The 20440-nt window shown below is 36.6% G+C and overlaps 1 protein-coding gene across 2 annotated transcripts in view; it reads right to left on the minus strand.

The window, feature by feature from the left end:
• Positions 1-296: 296 nt before the first annotated feature.
• Positions 297-20440, minus strand: part of ZNF385D (zinc finger protein 385D) — a 332326-nt gene continuing 312182 nt past the window's right edge. For both annotated transcript variants that reach the window (XM_058814676.1, XM_058814667.1), the window contains 4 exons: positions 15445-15678; positions 13319-13497; positions 11903-12004; positions 297-7071 (listed from right to left, as the gene is read on the minus strand). In XM_058814676.1, coding sequence (XP_058670659.1) covers positions 6838-7071; positions 11903-12004; positions 13319-13497; positions 15445-15678 — 749 coding nt within the window. In that variant the 3' untranslated portion in view covers positions 297-6837. The remainder of the gene's footprint in view (positions 7072-11902; positions 12005-13318; positions 13498-15444; positions 15679-20440) is intronic.

Raw genomic sequence — 20440 nt, forward strand, 5'->3', positions numbered from 1 at the left:
GGTCACCGGATAAAGAGCTACAGCTGTTTCCATCTCCTTTCTAAAATTATAAAAACAGTAGAAGAAGAAAGAAACAGGCATTTTCTTTTTCATTGATGAGTAGATTTTAGCAAACTGGTAGAACTTGAGCAACTGCAGGAAGAAAAAAAAAAAGTGACCCAAATGGAGGCTCATTACATTTTCATTTTTAATTCCTGGGTTCTCCTTCTCGGTACCAAAACTGACATGAATAGTTTTATTCCAATGCAAAAATCAGATTCAGGCAGCAGTTTGCCTAGCAATAATATCATGGCCAGTCTACATTGAAAATATATCTGAAGGAAAGATTACATTTTTGGGTGGGAGGGGGAGGGATCATCCCCCCCACTGAAGCACTGGTTAAAAACTCTCAAATTAAAACTTTTTTCAAATTTACATCTTCTGTGTTACAAATACATCAGAATGACCACATTAAGAACCTCTGCCTCTCCCCATCAAGCCACCAGGAAGTTTTGAGAGGGTTCAAACAGGCTACTACAAAGGCTCAGCTTTGCCTGTGTTTTCTCATCTCCCACTCTGTTGTGCCCCAAACAAATCTCTGCACTTGACAGACTGTGTTTTGAACTGACAGTTTTCACCTGATACGTCTCAATGAGAACAGTTCCCATGGTAAATGCCAGCCACGAGCCACAAGCAGAGAAAGGGCTGACATTGTTAACAAACGCTGCAGGCATTTGTAGTGAGAAAATGGTTTGTAGGTTTTATCCCTTTTTATATTGCTTTTGCACTCAGAAATACATAGATGTTTTTACTGAACGTAAGAAATAACATTTAAATTTGATTAAACCTTTGAAGGATCCCAAAAGATGAATATTTCAGGAAAGTATTAAAGGATAAAGAGATGTCTGTATCATAAAACTCTAGATTAGGTAAAGAGCACTGTAGTATAGATGTTCTCTCTTCACAATATTTTACCATTACTGTGGCTTTGCTGCTTTAAATTCTTTATTCAATTTATTTACTCTGATCAAATGGCCCAACAGGGGCCTTGATGATTACATACTTCTTAAATGTATATTTAATTATATGGATTCTGTTCATTCATATGGGAGACAAGACAACCAATAAAGAAACATTGAAGAAAAATCAAATTGTAATAAAAACAAATAAAAAGTATGGACATCCTTTCTGGAGACCCAGGTGTTGACAAAATGCAGTGATATCTTGGCTGGTATGAACACACCTGAAGACATGGAGTCCTAAGGAAAATTATCATGTACTTCAATGGTGTGTCCAATATGAATATTATTAACTATGCTTGTTTCTAATCATGGGTGTCAAACCCTTGATTTCTGCTGTGAACAGGAAAAATGTCAGGGTATTGACAGTGTGCCTAGCATAAAGACCAGTGCTACAATTTCTCCGTGGCATCTAATCCAAAGAATGTCTTCTGAGTTCTTTCTCATCAAACTTATTTTAAAGTTAAGGTCTCACAATCTTCAAGGTCCCTACATTTTTATCCAGGAACTCTTCAATGTCTCAGCTTGTTCATACCTCAGAAGTCCAATTTGAGAACATAGCACAAGGAAAAAGGGTCAAATTAGTCCACAAATTTCTTTACATTGACTCTTTCAATACTTCTTATTTTACCACCCAAGCATCATCCCAGCATGAAGCTGGCCACATGAACCAGGCAGCCACTAATAATGTTTCACACTCAGCCAAGTTTCTTTATCAAAGTATCAATACAGAATCAGAGTTGAATGACACCTAATTGCAGTACACAGCATGACTACAAAAGGCCTCATCCACTACAAGCAAAAAATTGCCTCTATTGAAATAAAAGATTTTTGCAACTGCTATCAGGAGTCCCAAAGTTAAGAGCATTATGTTTTTCATACCATTGTTAATTTTGGTCTGGAGCACAGACTCTTTCAGCTGCTGACATTTCAGGTCCGGCTACGTAATAATCATCTTCCAGATAGTCACATTTACTCCAAAATGGTCCTGAATTTTAATAAACTTGTAGAAGTGAGAGGCCATAAAACTCTCGTCCTTGGCTAAACCCTTCACTTTGAGATTGAGATTTAAACTAGTTTAAGATAGGATTGATCAGTGTTACTGTTTCTTTTAGTCACGTATAGAATTCCAGCACAGAAGCTTCTGTATGATTCATTGGCACTGAAGGAATGGCACTTAGAGATAAACAATGAGAACAGGAGAAGACATGATGTCAAAAAAATACTTAACATTTTACATAGTATAGGCTCACATTTTCACATGCATCTTGATAAACAGGAAGCCCATTCTTATTTTCTTGAGAGCTTTGGGAGCTTACAGTCTTGAAGCTTGAACTGTGCTGAAGCCAGTTTTAGAAATGAAAATTCAGACACATGTTAGTAAAAAGACCAGACTTATTGTTGTGAGTTAACCCCAAAACCAGGACACTTAGACAGTAGTCCAGGCTCTGATTTCACATGTTTTCAGAAAGATTTGTGCAACCACATATTTCTACTGTCTGTGCTTCATATCTACCCAAAATAATGTTATAGTTGTGAAAACCTTTTTAGATCCTGCTCCTCAGTGTTGGTCTAATGTTCATAAAATGACATAATGTTCATAAATTTATTTTTGCAAAAAAAAATAATTGAGTTAGAAATTCCCCAGGTTACTTTGAAGATACTCTAAAAACTATGTGTTTATGGGAAGTAAAATGAAGAAACAGGGCCTTCTAAGCATGATTTCAAATTTCAGGGAATATGGGGTCAAAATGCTACTGTATCTTTGGCAATTAAATAAAAGTGACTAAAGGCAGGTCCATTCAGTTATGGTATTCCTGATGTAAATGGAAGATAATGAAGTGAGACATTAAATGTACCAACAGCATCCTTGCATTGATTCGACATCTAGAAAGCCTTTTAAACTTTTAAAATGTAGAGCCAATTGTAATATTTCAGTACTAAAATGATAGATGTAATTCTTCTAGTTATATTAACTTTATTTAGCTATTCTTAATTTTATATAGTTTTATATAATTTATCTTAAAATAAAGATGTATACTTTTCAAATACAATATTTCTTGACATGGTCAGTCCTTATTTTTTTCATTTTAGATCATCATATTTATACCATTTGCTTACTGACTTTTCACATCAGCTTTTACAGCAGTTTTCAAGAAGGTAACTAAATTTATGGTTCAGAGCAATGATGATCCCTCAGAACAAAGGTTTGAAGCCATAGGTAGTTGGAAAAATGCAGATAGCATAGAAATATAAATATATACAGATATATACCTCCCACAAAAATACCATCTCTTTGGGTCAGAACAGAATAGTTATTCTTTAACACTTTGAATAGAACTTAAGAAAACATCCCTGAACCTGATTGTCTTTCTGAGTTCATTACCCAGCCACTTCCCCGCAGGCTGATTTCACATTCTTATTCCAGTGAGTGACTCTGTCTTCGATGAAATTATCTGCTTCCTTGTGCTTTAGGCTTCCTCTTGGCCCTGGAGTGGTAATATGAAATATGATGGCATTTTTTTCTTAAATAGTGCTCTCCACATGGGATGTATTGACAAGTAGGTGTAAAGTGTCGTAAAGTGTCTTCTGTTTGCTACCTCCTCTGTCATCTGCTATGGACATACCCTTGACCAGAAGTTCTCTTTCTTAGATAGCTGTGCCAGTATTTTTCTTGACATATATATATATATATATATATATATATATATATATATATATATATATAACATAGAACGGTTGTACTGATGTCCTGGGTACATTGGCTTGTTACTGACTGAGAGGGGTGTGGAGCAGCAAGGCACAGAAAATCCACTATACATTCTAACATTTAGGCTTTATCCTTTATTAGGTAGTGAGTAAGAGACAAAAAGAACTGAGTTTGTTGTTTACAGCTGAACTTTAAAAGAGACTTGTGTGAACAAAAACTTGTTCCATAGAGCACTGTGACAAAAGAGGTCCAAGAAAACTGAAGGTGTCATTGCAAATTAGCTGATGTAAGTAGTTAGAATGACACTCTTATTTCTAGCAAAATTTTTATGAACTCTGCTCTTAGTACTGTGCCTCCATACATGCCACAGGCCACGTTTTGGCAAGGATCAGCCTGTTGATTTTGATGGCATCACAACAACATGGCAGGATGTACAGCAGGCGTCCATGCACCAGAAGGCCGTGCATAAGAGCCTTCGGGATATTTGTCTATCTCCCATTTTCCCCTCTGCCTGCTTCCTCATGGGGAAAAACTAGCCTGCCCAGACCTTCTACCTTCCCAAAATGTGAGTACTTCTCTGCTCCTTTAGCAAGATCTTACTTACACAGGCTCTTACAAAAGGCTCTGGAAACAAGTGGTGGTTCATGGAGCACAGCTTGAAAGCTGCTGCCCTTTTCAAGGAGGAATCTGAACGCAGCTGGCAATGGCACTACAGCTTCTGCAAATAGATGGAAGGTTGAAAGCAGGCTTAAAAGACCAAGTACACTGAATCTTACTATCTCATGTACCCAAACAGAATGAAAAATTTTCTAAATTGAATGAGAGGAGCAGGTTTTGAAGGCTGGCTTATTTACTGCTTCTTTACTGGGAGCTGTAGAGTAGAGAGCCCTTTTAAATGTCAGCCCCTAGTTATTTAGATGTCTAAACTTGGCTTCAGGAACGTACTCATACTGTTGTTTTGAAAGTTAGGCCAAAGCAATCCAGCTGGTAATTAGCCCTGGAATCACCATCATGTATTTTTCATGGCTACATAGGTGTGAATTGAATATAAACACAAGCTCATTTCATTTCAAGGCACAAACGTTTGCAAATAAACTGGATGAAATAAAAATACATAATACAGAACTTATTTTAATACTTCTAGATAAATAAATGCATCTCTTTGGAATTCTTCGGACACAGATATCCATGGAACCTCTTCTTTCTCTCTCTTTATATATTTTTTATAAAATCTAAATGCGGAGAGGTTTAAAAAAATGGCAAATACAAATGTATATGGAAGGCTCACTGATGAACTGCAAGTCAAAAGTGCTGTATATTCCCATCCTCTATATCTCCCACATGTCTGCACTAACCACAGGCAGCATTATATAGCAACCACATGGTCAATATTTTGCATTACTGCCTTTTAATGAAATCTTTCAAATAATTTCCCCATCTAAACTTAAATTATGCTTTTAAATTTTATTCTGCCTAAATGTATGGTAGGCATTTCACTTAGCTACACTTCAGAGTGGTTGCATGTGACTCAGCAGCACACTCCATAATATTAATAGATACTTTTCAGCTCCCTATGGGAAAAAAGCAGGCAGCAAGGATTATTTTTTTCTCTGTTGTTTGTTACTTACCACTTAATGACCCACATGTGAAATCAATGGTTATATAATTATTTTATATAGTAGATTTTCTGTTTATAAGTTATTTTTCTTACTCTAACATATATACAATATATCTATATATACCCCTGATAAATCTTACTTTAAAGGGACACAGTCAACCCCTTTAAGCCTCACAGTAAATACATAAGGCTTTAAGCTGTCCATACATCACGGTCAGCTACAGAATTCCAGGGTCCCTTGAGATCCTAAAAGTTGTATTTGTTCCAAACCCATGATGTGCAGTTATCTTGTAATATGTATCTCATGTGTCACTGTTTACATTTTATAGGTATATTAAGACATTTTATATCACATCAGTAGGAAATAAAACAAGGGAATAAGTCTGTTGCTAAGACTAAACCTATTGCAAAAAATATTACCTGTATCTACAGACACTCCCACTGGTGTGATATAAAATGAATATGTGCCATTCTTGGGATGAAATTCTGGCTACACTGCAGTCAGAAGGAACTTTAAACTGACTTAAATGAGACCAGGATTTCTCTCCTGTTTTTCATTTGTCAGTTATGACTCTCTGTAACTGATTTGTGTCTTCCCTCTGCTCAACACTGAAGTGTCAGGCCTGTTTCATGATAAGATCATATTTTTGGTTTTCCACTGTCATGTCCTAAACATTGATCTATCATGTATGTATTACACTTTTTGAATAAACACAGAGTGTACAAATACATTCTCAGTTAAATAAACATTTGACCCATTCTGTGTACAGTATCTGAATTCTTTTTCCTCCACTAGATCCTCTTTATCACTTTCTTTGCCCCAACCTAGATAATTTTCATTCGTATGTGAGGAAAACTTTTCTCACCAGGAACAGCTCCACATTATTGTAATAATTTTTGACTACTTACCAAAGTGACATAATTTTGTTCATTTTTATCTTTTGCAACTCAGTTAGAAACCTAGTGGCATAGATAGAGACACAATACTACTGTTTTACAAGACATCTATTGTATCTACTTTTGTTCAGATAAATACCCAGTAACTGCTGATTTGGCAGGAGGATTGGTAAGGGTACTACTATTCACAGTGTTTCTTTTTTTTTTCTTCTTCTTTAATCTACAGAATAAAGTATTTTATATACATTGGAACCATTTAATGCCCTTTAGACAAATTTGTAAGTTGTTTCATAAAGCAGGAAAGACATTGCAGGGAAATATGTGCCAAAATGCACAGTCAAAAGGCTTTGTAAGTTTTATATGTCACTACAAGTAAATGCTGGAGATCGGTTCTAAAACGATCAATGCTCAAGAGAAATATTCTTATCTGGAGAAAATACCACCCATTCCCCCTTTCAGAATTTGTTCAGTTCTCTATCAAAAGTTCTGGCTCTTCATATATACTTTAAACTATAAATAAACACTGCATAGTTCAATGTCCTTGATTTTCATTTTTTTGTTTGTTTGTTTTGATTTGAAAAATTATTGCAGTACAATTAATTCCTGTTTGGAGTTCAGTAAGGAGCAAACAGCACGGGAGTGTGGGTGGTCCGTATAGGCCCAGGAGCTGGTCGTAGGAGCGCTGGAGGAAGTGCTGAAGTCTGGAAAAGGGTGGCTGCTGGGGCTGTGCGGAGACTGAAGGGGGAATTCACAGCCACAGCAGCAGCTGCTGCTGCAGCTGCCAGTGGATTTGGTAAGATTCGTGGGGCCATCGGCTTTGAAGGTTCCTTTGAAAATACTAATTTTACCTGTGGGGAAGAAGAGAAAACAAACAAACAGAGACACATAATTTTTTCATATTAGTTACAGGAGAGGGAGCTTGATTTAAGATTATATGTGCAGAATCAAGCAAGAGAGACCTCAAGGTGGCTACTGACTCTATGAGCTGTTGGCACCTGGTAACAGGTGATACAACCTCCACAATGGACAAGGTACAAGGATTTGGTTGGGGACAAGGAGTTCCAGTGTTCACACCTAATTGCTGACACTCACAATTTAATATGAGATTAGAAATCAAAGCAAATCTAAAAGGAGACTAGGGAATCTGCACCAAAGTAAAGCTGCATGTACCCTGTAACAATTAAACAAGGAAAAATCAGATATCAATTAATAGATCTACATCTGGACAGCTTAATGCAGAGATATTAAGAGCAGAATGGAAACATATCTTATTTCCCGGTCTTAACAGATACTTTTGTTTTAATCATTAGGATGAGAGTTCTCCTTAAAATTATGATCTCCATAGAGCTCCTCTTCATTTACTCCTGCTTATAATAACAATCAAATAAACCAATCTTATATTTCATGAGTTATGAATATCTCATGTTTCACATGTTTAAATGGGTGCTGTCCCATATAATTCTGCTGCGTATTCAACTGTTTTCCACTAAGATCAGGTTCATTTTTACAAGGATTGTGAAAACCTGGCAGAAATTTTAAAGTAGCATTCTGCCAAACTATAATATTTCTGTGCCTATAACTGAGGTTTCTTCTTAAAAAACATTTAAAATCATAACATGATTTTCTTGAGGATTACCAAATACAAATCAAAAACCCCCTCATTTAGTTTCCTAAATAAAGGGAAAAACCCCAAACCATGAAGTTTCTCCAAGACTGAAAATAGTCACAAGAGTTTCAGTAATATTTAAGAAAATTTACATTTGGGATGCATACAAATCACCATCAGAGTAATCTCTACAGATTTCTGCAGTTTTCAGTGGAATTTCAAGTTTATAATGAGATGCCAGGAGCCTGAATACCTTTTCAGTTCTGCTTTTATAACTCTGAGATAAGATTAGAACCTCATTTACTGAGAAAGAAAAGTTCCCATTGTCTCTGATGGACTTTTGGTAGGTCTGTGTCCTAACAAGACCTGAGGCCTCTTGCAAAGGGCATAAACTTGAATACATGGTATTGAATATACAGAATATATGTACCATGCTGTGGTAAATCTCAGTGTAAGTATAGACACTTTTTACTTACAAGGAAACACAACTTCTCATTCTTGACTTAAAAGGGATTTTCAAGTAATTAAATTGAATAATATCACTTTGACATTTTCAACTCAACAGAACCCTAGTGAGTGAATCATCAGAAATTAAGGGCAGGAGTATTTTAGCATGAACCACAATTGAGGTTCATTATTACACTACTACCATATTCCAAAAGGTCTGTTATGGATAAACGTTTTTCATTTTTCCCAACACCTATCGGCAAAACTGCTGGCTTCCCGGCCCTTTAAAGCTCTGGGAGAAATATTCAGATCAAACCAAATTCTTTAATTCTCGAAACAAAGGATATAATAGATGCTAGGTATAAAATTCCTTATGGTGCCTATTAAAAGCAATTATCTGATCTTTTCCTTTATCAGAGTTATGCTCACTGATCCAAGCTGCCTTCTTTCTTTGCTGAACATATGACTTTTTCTTTCCTTCTCACATTTTTAATACCTTTTACAGCCTTATTTAGAACAGAAAAAAATCCCCAACCCAAAAACTAACAAACAAAACCACAAAACAAAATGAAAAAACACCACCCAAAAAAAACCCCAAAACCACCACCATCAACAACAAAAAAAGTAGCCAAACCCATAACAACCCTGAGGAAAATAAAAACAAAAAGAGAAAATAAGTAACCCTGAGTACTTTGTACTCTTTAGTCCAGAGTTCCCGGTGAAGGGGATGTTTTTTTGTAAAGTTTGGACTATTAAATGTTTGATAACCTTTATTTCTCCAGTGCAGTGTTTTATACATGTTGGACAGTTGTGGCTTGAAGAAATATCAAGCAAGTCCAAATGCTACAAGACTTCTTAAACTCTGAAATATCAGTGTGGGAATTTATAAATTTTCTATCTCTGAAGCATGTAAATCTAGAACAGACAGAGAAGTACAAATGATATTGAAAACATGGGAAAAGCAGGTTTTTGGTCTAACAAAGCCATGAAAATATAGCATGTTCTTTTTTAATTTTCTGTAGACAAATTTGGCAATGTCATACATTTTGTGTAATGAAGAACAAAGATCTCACGTGACTGTTTCTATTAAAAGACTAAGGCTTTCTTGCCACTCTTGGAGGAATCAGGTACTTCTAATTAAATTACTAGACTACTTCTAGTTAGATAACTTTTCGGTTAACTTGTCAATGTGATTCTGATTTGAAGGTAGTTGCAAAACTAGTAATACTTAACATATGCAGTAACTTGCATGTTCATTTCTAAAGCCTAATTTACCCACAGGTCAACATTAGGAGTAAAGTAACCATTATTTGGAATGGTAACAATGAAACAATCAATTTTTTTCATTTCCAGTGAAGTAAACTAAGGGACAAATAACTTGAAAAATTAATGGGGAGCATCCTGGTTTCACCTAGGGAGAAGGAATAAAGGAAAAGTAAAGAAAGAGCATTAAATTAAAGGTGAAATTAGTTGGCTTGTTGCTCTGCTATTCTGCACTTCAAGTAACAACAATTCCTGCAGTTTTTATATTCAAAACCAAAAAGAATAAATGGAAAACTGGTCTCTCCTTTCTTATAGAATCCACAATTCTACTACATATATCTGTTCATTTATTGCTAGTTTTTTCTCTCCTTCTTAAATCCCCTTTGCCTTTTTTATGCCCTCTAGCCTGACCTGTATATTGTGAGCAATTGGGATTGAGGGAGAGGGAAAAGGACACCCTGCTGTTATTTGTCTTGAACCTTGGCTGGAGTTCTCAGAAATCACCATTATATAAATTGGTAGAGAGCTGTGCACAACCACAACAACAATGTTATAGTTGTTTTCATCTCCTGGAAAATAATTTCCTAAAGGAATAACATTCCTGTCAGAAAGGCTTTCCTGATTCCAAATCCTACTTACCCCATTACATATTTTCTATTCCTTTCAGTATAGTTTGTATTGAAGACCTTGATCTTTCCTGTGGATTACTGAGAAACCCTATGGGGCTATTTCCCTATTAGTGGATCCACCAGAATGGTGCACTGCTTTATTTTACAACTGAATCCTGCATGAATATGCCACTCATGAGTGCTGCCCCAACAAGGACACAGTTTTTGCTGCCATGAGCTTTAACTCAACATAAAAAGAAATGGGTTTTCAGAGAAAAAAAGAAAAGCTCCATATTGTGCCAGCATCAGAGAAGATGGTCAAGGCATAAGGGGCTAATCTCTATGAGGACAATGGATCAACATCCTCCCTCTGCCAGAACCATTTATATAACCCTACAAAGCAGCAGATATAACATTCACAGAATTCACAGAATCACTAGGTTGGAAGAGACCTTCAAGATCATTGAGTCCAACCCACGCCCCAACTCCTCAACTGAACCATGGCATCAAGTGCCACATCCAGTCCTTTTTCAAACAGATCCAGGGATGGTGACTGCACTATCTCCCTGGGGATGCCATTCCAGTACTTTATCACTCTTTCTGTGAAAAGCTTTCTTCTAATATCCAACCTATATTTTTCTTGAGACAGCTTGAGACTGTGTTCCTGATCTATCAGCCTGGTGAAAGAGACCAACCTCACCTGACTACATCCACTTTTCAGGAATTGGTAAAGAGTGATAATGTCACCCCTGAGTCTCCTTTTCTCCAGGCTAAACACCCCCAGCTCCCTCAGCCATTCCTCACAGGGTTTGTGTTCCCAGCCCCTCACCAGCCTCATTGCTCTCCTCTGGACACGCTCAAGCTCTCAATGTCCTTCCCAAACTGAGGACCCAGAACTGGACACAGCACTCAAGGTGTGGCCTCACCAATGCCGAGTACAGGGGAGAATGACCCCCCTGCTCCTGCTGGCCATGCTATTCCTGACACAGGCCAGGATGCCATTGGCCTTCTTGGCCACCAGGGCACAGTGCTGGACACTGTCCAGCCACACCATTCCCAGCCTATAGTGCTGCAGGGGTTTATTGCGGCCAAACTGCAGGACTCATTCATGCAGTTTAACTGATGGAGAAGAAAAAAGACAGATGTTCACTATGCCACCCACAATATAAGCTGCTTCTTAACTAATGGCAGCATCCTAGAGGTTTTTTTATTTAAAAAAAAAAAAATCTGCTTTTGGATCTAGTAAGAATTGTGTTTCAGATAGTTTATCTTGGCAGTTAGAAATGTGACCAGAACTATTCTGAAACAGTTGAATGAAAGAAGAGGCAGGTTTTTTTAATTGTTTCACTTGTTATCTCAACAATTCTCTAAATAAGGATAGAATGAATGGTTTATATTTTATAGAGTTTTTATTTAGTTATTTCATCACTATTGTCCTTGGTGAAAACTGGAAAGATCCTGTTTGACATCTGGAGGTTTTTTACGTCTCTTGCTCTCTAGTGACCTTTGCAACAAGCTTATTTTCTGAGTTTATTCAGAGTAGCTACAAAAGCAAGGGTCCAAAGGCTGTAGTTAACACACCTTAAATTCTATTAAAAAATCCCTTGTGGGCTTCCAGTGGCTCCTTGATGTACTTGATACTCTAATTGCTTACACTATCCTTCTACTTCTAAGCATTTTCCCACTTATGTTTTCTAAAAATCCTACTCATCATGATTAAAATAAAAGTCAAATAAAAAAGGGTGATTGGCTTACCCCTAGCGGATGTGTTCCCTTTTGGAGTTTGTTGTAAGGGCTGTATTTAGGTTTGGGTGGCTTCCCAGCAGCTCTGTCTTTGTGCCTTCTACTGCTTATGTGCTGTTAAAATATATTAGGGAGGGAAGGGGAGGAAAGAAAACAAAGGGTCATAGTTGATAGTTACACAAAAGATCACTTCAGATTCTGCTTTACACAAGATTAATGCTCCAATAAGAAAGGTTTTTGCTCTACAGCAGCATCACTTTGGCTAATTCAATAATGAAAAGGAATAGGCTCTTTTGAACTTTGAAGGATCCTTTGTGCACCAAATATTGAGGCTGTAATTTTCATCAGTTCTAAATTCAGCTCTGCTTCCGCTACAGTTAAATATTTTCCCACCTTTTCTAACTTCAAGAGGACTTGAGTCAGGTTAAAGCCTTTGAAAAACTCTTCCCTAACTCTATAAATCACCCATCAAATCCAATCCACTGATGACAGAAAGTTTTTGAGGAATATTAGGTAGTAAAGCATCCCCTATTTGGGGAAGAATATAAGGTCAGAAAATTGTTCAAATCCCTAAGCTGTCTGGAGATCCTTCTGAGATGGTTACATATCAAACTAAGAGAGAGTGAAAAAAACTGCACAAAATCCATTATCTTCTTCATAAGTTCTGTGAGATTTTTAAAGTATCTTTCTACACAGATTTTCTTGCAGTATTAGAAGTAAGGGACATTTTTCAGAATTCTTTTTTTTACTTTGATTTTCATTTTCAAGAGAATTATCACAATAAAAATACATAGAACTGGACTTTTTGCTCTGAGACCAGAAGAATGGGTATTGCTATTGTCCATTATTGAATTAATCTTCATTCTTGTAAAGTTTCTTTACAAGTATTTAATTACAATAGGCATATGGAATTAACCTAAGTGTTTTTCTGTAAGCTTTGATCATCTAAAGAATGACTGAACATAACTTAGAATAATTGCAATTCAGAGGTCACGCTTCTCAGTTAGAGTGAAACATTGATAAAATATTAGAAATTCTCTCCATCTTACATTTCTAAGTGGGTTACTTAGCATTCTGTGAAAGTACTGCTTGCATCCACCTTCACATCTTTGGCAAGGCAAATACCATGCACTACATGAAATGGCAGATTTTATTAGCTCAGGACAATTCTAGCAGTCTAAAGACAGTTGTAACGTGTTACACTTTCAATAACTCTTTACCAAAGGTGCATAATTGAGAAGACATATTCCATGCAAGGGAAAATCATAATCAAAAGAAAACATACAGCGTGGCAGCCAAGTACAATGGACAAAACTGTGATTTCCATTTGGACACAAATTATTCTATTGATATGTGCTGTGGTGGTACTTTACTACCATGAAAACAAAGAACAGCCAAAGATTCTCACTCCACAAGCTGGCTGAGTACCTGTTTCAGTTGTGTCTCGGAGTTTACGTGTACATCACATATTTCACAGTGAAATGTTTTGTTCTGAAGGCCTGTGTTTCCTTTATTCACAGGTCCTTTGCCTTTTACGCCTGCCCGGGGAAAGGCTTTTATGGTTCCACTTCCATTCCGAGCTTCCAGCATAGTTTTGTGCTTAGTCCCTGGAGACAACAGAAATGGGAAACAGAAACAACTTTGGCAATTGGGTTGCCTTCATTGTTTTATTTTCCTTTTACAATAAAATCATATGAGCCTCAGCTTGGTGCCATGTGCTCTCCTTGGAATAGGGCTGTCTTGGTCTGTATCAGAGTCATACTAATGTAACAGTATTTCACACCTGGTATTTATTTACTAAACTACATACCTATAGGTAATGCACTGGAACAAAGCAGCCAGACCAGAAAGTAGCAGCACAATCAGGTACCCTGATGTGAAGTTAAATGTGTGTGACTTTTCTCATTAACTCCTGCTGCTAATAAGACCAGAATTGTAGTTGCAAAAGAAAAGTAATTTAGCTATTAAAGATGTAGTTGGCTTTGATTTGTAGTCCTCCTGAACAGATTGATAAACAGTATGTCTAGGTAGCTTACAATTAAATCTGTAATTAACTTATTACTCTTCAAACCAGAAAGGAGCAGAGGTTCCTGGAAGCAACCTATGGATCATTAATGTCTTGGACAGAAACCAAAACATGTGAGAAGCATGTATGAGAGAAAAATACAATTCCCTTTTTTTTTTTTAAATTGTAAATAAAGGTTGCATAGGGAACACTAGTGTTCTGTTGCTGCACCTTTATTCAGACTGAACAGTTTCTTACACTGTTGACTCCCGCACAGGTAGCCTGTGATGATAATGGACTAACTACTGCATACAGAACCACCACTCCAGTGCTAATTGCTGTATGCATCCACAGACTTGCAAAAAAAAAAAAAAAGCATGTGTGTGAGCACACACACAGTTTATCAGCACAGGCAGCAGAAACTTGGAAGGTTGTGTTTAAATATTCAGAATAGTGTTTTGGCTCTCAGCCTGATCAGAATATTTAGCATTTATATGAAGTTAAATAATTTAAAAGGATACAGCTTGAAGTTGAACTTTCACCAGTTGAAGATCTGGCATATAGTAAACAGCATTCAAAACTGATGGAATTTTGTTTCTCATGAATGCCAAGAAGTCATAATTTCCATTCTGAGTTCTATATATATGCCAAAGTTATTTCTTTTTAAAGTGCATCATAAAACCTTTGATCATTTTGCTCTAGGTATTTTATCACTGTCTCTAAATTTCAAACCTAAGGTTCTCTTTCTGTCTCTGAACTCTACTTACCCTTGATAAGAGGCAGCCCCTGACATCCAAGATCAGGAACTTTCTGTAAGATGTCTCTAGGTGGTCACTGCCACCATATCAAATCCCTAGATCTTTTAACCCCACCCACCACTGAGCCAATCAATAACTTGCTTAAATTAGTGACTGTGAATGGTGGCTGTTCACTACCAGAACTTACTGATGCTACTGGCTCTAATGACAAGAAAAAGTTCAAAAACTAAGAAAGGGAGGAAGGCAATTACACATTCAACCATCATGCAGCAGCTGCTATCAGTTGATGAAAACAAAGGGAAAATATACATAATTTTAAGAAGTTGTTTATTAACAGACAATATGGAGCTAAGAACTCTTACTCCCATCATTGAACTCTGCCTGACTGATGCTCCCTCTTTCAGCCTTAATTTGTTAAATTTCAAACAAAGCTGATGGCATTCATCCTCAGTTTGCTAGTTGGCACAAGCAAAACTGTGCGAAGTCTGAACACCAAAGGTAATGAAATAGAGCTGTCATTTAGCTCAATAAGGTTTTGAAGCTGCAAAGGCTAAAGTGTAAGAAAATCTGCAACTTGCAATAAATTCTTTTCTTTCTCTTTTTTGAAAGCCTCTTTGCCTGTCATTTTTATACTTTAATAGTTAATGAATTCCAAGTAATTGCCAGTTTTCTGCCACCTCTTTGTCCCCTGCTGCAAGAGATCTAATCTATTCAGGGGAAGATAATTGCAGCGCTCTTGAGACAGAAGGGAAAAAAAAAAAGGGAAGCAAGCAAGCACTGCTCCATCTCACCACTGTTGTGCGCCTCCAGCTGCGAGGCAGAGTTGACAGCGACTTTGCATAGTGAACAGTACAGCAGTCTTTTTGCTTTCTCTTCCTCAGTCTCCACGGAAGGGCAAGTGCTGCTGCTCGTGGCTGTTGTAGGGATTTTCTCCACTTTAGAGGTGATCTCAGTTGTCATAACACTGCTCTTCCGGATTTCCACGGTTGTCGTCGTTGATATTGCTGGTGTCCCTGTGTTTGTGTCTGTGGGCAAAGAGAGGAGATGGAAAGAAATGAAAACAAATAGAAAAAAATCATCTGACCTTTGGTGTTGGCTTGCTGACGTCCCAATGCTGTGATGACACAGAGAGGCAGATTGTTCTGGTGGTGGTTTGACTAATGGTAATGAACTAAACCTGACCCTTTCCTTTGTATTTTGTGTGGTTACAAAATACAGTACTCCCATGTATTAGAAAACCATGTGTTGTCTCCTGCAGTCTGCCCACACAGAACTCATAAACTGAACAAAAAGGTCATTAAGAATGTACTGTACAACAGAAGAAAAATGCAATAAAAGAGGTCATGAAAATGACCAGCACAACAGGCAGTTAAAATTTATACACATAACTTCAGAGGCATAAACAGCCATAGTAAAACATAATACTTATGCTGATTGGGTAGCCAAGCTAAAGTTTTAACATCTTCTACTAATACAACTAAAATGAATAAATCAGCCTTTATATCTGGTAAAAAAAAAAAAGAAATTGATACTTCACTTGGTTTTTCACAACACCACACTAAAAGAATGAAGGTAATTATAAATACACAGTACACATTGTTATTCATTATTACATAATAATGATACATACTAATAACAGTAACTAATTGTATATATAACATTCCCTATCTGAGACCTAAACAAACACTAATACAATTTTCATTCTGCCTATCAGTTGGAAAGACTACAAGCAAGATAGATACCTCAATCTGGAAACTTATTTCTTGCAGCTAAGAACGTGTGCTTTTCCCATACTTATCAAATGAAGGAGAAAGAAAATACACAATGATATTTTAGTTTGAATCATTGATACATGATGTTTGGATATGGCAGTATCATGTGGCTGTTAAGTACTTAGCAGGGTGGAGGACAGCAAAATGCAGCAGTGAAGGCAGTGAAGAAGATGGTGGGTAGGGGACATGAGAAGGACACAAAGGACAGGACCTGTTCTGCCTTCGCAGATCTGCATTTTATCATATTCAGCCTACTAAGTAGTAGCTTTAAAAAAAAATCTTGGTTACTTCACTGCAATAGGCCTGGATTTGGGTACTTTCCAGCATGGCTCACTTTGGTTTCATACATTACTTGGTATTAGTGATGCTCTGCCTGTACTATGCTTTATTTACTGCCCCCCACCAGAACAGACAAAATAGCAACTCTTTGCCTTCGAGAGCTAAGTACATGCTCTGATGCAGGAGGGACACAACTAACTGGTTGCACCACAGTGGTGCATTGCAGACTAGTACTGTTCCAAAATTTGTTAATGGAGATCATTCCTAATAGCTTAGCAGGCAATATCAAATTGGAAGTGGGGCAAACACACTGAGAAACCTGATTCAAAACAATTTTAATACATTGAAGAAACAGTTTAGAAAATTAGATGCTTTTCAGTAAAGACAATTGCAGGAATCCACACTCAGTAGATTTAATCTGATCTATTAAAACAGAATGATGAACAACAACCACAGTACTGCATTTGGGGAAATTTTATTGTATATTTAATTTTGATTGTTTTCTTTGTTTATTTGCTTGGTTTTCAGAAAAATCTTTCAGTAGCAGACATGATGAACACAGATCTCTTCTATCATTGTGCTATAAAACAGGTCTCCACCACACTGAAATTGCAAAGCAAAAGCTTTAGGAGGTATTTTTTCCTCCTCTGATCAGCTCTGAAGGCCCTGTGTCCAGCCTGGGGACATCAATGTCAAAAAAAACCCCAAGAATTACTTGCTTTGCTGTTAATTCATAAACAATACAAATGCAAAGCAACAAGAGAGGGTTTGTGATGGAGGGAGCCAAAATAAATTACAAATTTAGAAAACATGAACTGTGAATATGGAGGAAAAAGAGCGAGCACTGACAGTGTTTTCATATCTGTAGAAGGTAGCTAAATATAAGAGAATATACTCTTCTCCCTCATCCCTCCTAGTAGAACAAGGACTATTGGATTACATCAAGAGAGACTTAGATTAGATGTGAGGAAATTCTTTCTAATAATAAAGTTTATGAAGCCTGGGAATAACCTACCTATACAAATCCAGAAATATTTCCTACTGGGGGACTTGAATCTGGCTGAACAAATATCTACACAAATATGATTCCCTTTCAGTCAGTGGGAATACAACCCTTTAAGCTCTATTAAGTTTTTTACATTGTATATTTTGTCATGTTTCTACATACTCTCACAGAGGGTTTTTAAAAATTATTATTCATAAATCCAAGAAAGCAGATTTTCACGTGAATATTCTAGGTATTGACAGGCATTAAAGCATGTAGCAAAAAACAAAGTCCCACTCAAGGTCAAATCACAGTTTGGTTTTCTCTTCCCTGAAAGAGTGCCTGGAAGTTTTCATATCCTGAAGGTACTGGGGATGTCAAATATCAGTGCAGAAGGAATGAGGTTACCTTGCTGAAGAGTGTCTTCTTAGTTATGATTTTTTTTATAAGGTTTCAAAAGAAAAAGATTTAAATATTAGGCATTTTGTTGGGAAACTGATGAAAAAATAAAGCCTTAGAAGATCTGTCCACAAAATTGTAGAGCTAACTAGTCACTCCTTTCCCATTCCAGAGAATCCATTGAATGTTTACTTTCCTTCAGTCAAAAATTGCTGCAGTGAATTATTTTCCTCAAAAGCCCAATTCAAATCCAAACCCAGTCACTTTATAAGCACTAACATTGCTTTTAAACATCAGTTTCTGCATCCTGTACTACTGTACAGTAGTAGGCTTAGCCAATGTACTCTCTTGGTGACATGGAAGGCAAGGGACAGATGGCCCAGGCAGGGGAAAGAGGACATTAACATTCTCTCAGGATTGATAGCAAAGTTGGTGCTCATTCTAATCTTGCAGGAAATTAGAAATATACATCAATCACCACTGCCAGCTTTGCAGTGTAAGGGTCAGTATTTAGCCCTAAGCAAAATATAGATGATAATTTCTTTACTTTCCTTAGGAAAACCCGAGGCAATGAATGAAATAAAACAATAAAAGCTGAAATTACAACAGATTTTATGCTGCTTCAAGTATCTGACCTTCTGTATCTTTTCTGATCTAATATTTTACTATGTAATTATTTAAAAGCTAAAAGAAAATACAGACAATTATGCTAGCTGTTTTGAATATTTTGAGGGTATTTTGAAATGCACAAATGAAAGCAGCATAGTATATAAAAATTAAAAATGGTAAAGGTCATCAGGAAAAAAAATCAAAGTTCAGTGCATTTATTCTGCATTTTAAGAAGTGCCCTATGTGAATACACTTGATATTCTACAAATGCAAATACATTAATGACATTAAAACATAAATAGAAAGCCATTGAAGTTCACCATGTAAAAGTCACGAAATACTTAAAGATGCAAAGCTGCTCATTCACATATAAACTTTAGAATTTTCAGCAGAGATTAGGAATAAAACATTCTAAAAGCTGTCAAGTAAGCTTACAAAGAGGCAATTCAATTCCTTTTCTCACAAGAACTTCCAATCTAACCATTGTGGGTCCCTTTCAATATTTTAGTGTTGCTGCCTGTCTGGAGTTCAGTGCCTTAAATACAGGGCTGAGCATTAAAGGTATAAGGGATTAAAAACCAAACAAACAAGGAAAAGCAACACCAAAAAGAAGTAGGAAGGCATTTGAGTTCATGCCTTGTAGACTGAATCAGCATTTCTTAACACTGTATTATGACAGTGCTTTAAGAGCTATTTCAATTATAAATGTTCTAAAATTGAGCTGGAAATTCAGCCACAGTCAAATGGAAGATTTGTTTCTGGTGACGCAGGCTTGCAGCACTGTGCTATTTTCATACCAGTGGCCCACAGCAAATATTCATTATTGCAACTGTCACTGCTTGGCTTTGGTATAGAAGTTGATTGGTGATATTTTACAGAACTGGACTCCAGCAGCAAAAAAAAAAAAAAAAAAAAAAAAAAAAAAAAAAAAAAAAAAAAAAAAAAGGAACACTTCAGGATTCAAAAGAATCCATTTGTGATTCTGGTCTTAATATAGCAACAGAATAAAAACTAAAAATATAAAAATATTACATTACAATCTAATCTTAGTCACGGGCAAAATCAAAGGTGTGTTTTAACAAGAGACAAAGACAGATGAAAAAATATTCTGTGAGAAATTACTTCTTTGAGTACTACAGATACCATGGTTCAAATGGAAAACTATATTGTGATTAAGGTTCTCCTAAGTAAGCAGGATTAATTTTATATCCCAGCTACAAGAGTCATGAATTTTCTTTAGTCTGAAGAAATAGAAAATTACAACTCATGTTTTTCTTCTGAGCATGTGAAAGTTCCACTCATCAGTTCCTGCCACTAAGCCTAAGAATTTCTTATCCTGAAGCTATAAATAGACCCACAGAGAGAGAAATGTACTCTGACTTCAAACAAATCACAAATATTTATGAGCATGTTTTTTCTTCCGCAATCTCAAGTGGCACACATTTAAAAATATCTGATTTAGCACATACCCATGCATTCTGGTCTCATTTAAATCAAATTTCGCCTTTGACATAAAAGGATTGAGCATTTGGCCCATAACACTGTTCAGGGAAAAAAAAAAAAAACCAACAAAACAAGCCAAAAAACCCCAACAACTGCACCTGTGCAGAAGGTAGAAAGCACGTCCTTTCTCATAACAAACAGACCTTGATATGAAATATTTCACTGTATGAAATCACTTAGTATTGCAGGAACATCATCAGCTGGCTGTATAGCTTATAACAAACCCATGCCAATGCTCCC

The sequence above is a fragment of the Ammospiza caudacuta genome, chromosome 1 (genome assembly GCF_027887145.1).
Source record: "Ammospiza caudacuta isolate bAmmCau1 chromosome 1, bAmmCau1.pri, whole genome shotgun sequence".
NCBI classification, from domain to species: Eukaryota; Metazoa; Chordata; class Aves; order Passeriformes; family Passerellidae; genus Ammospiza; species Ammospiza caudacuta.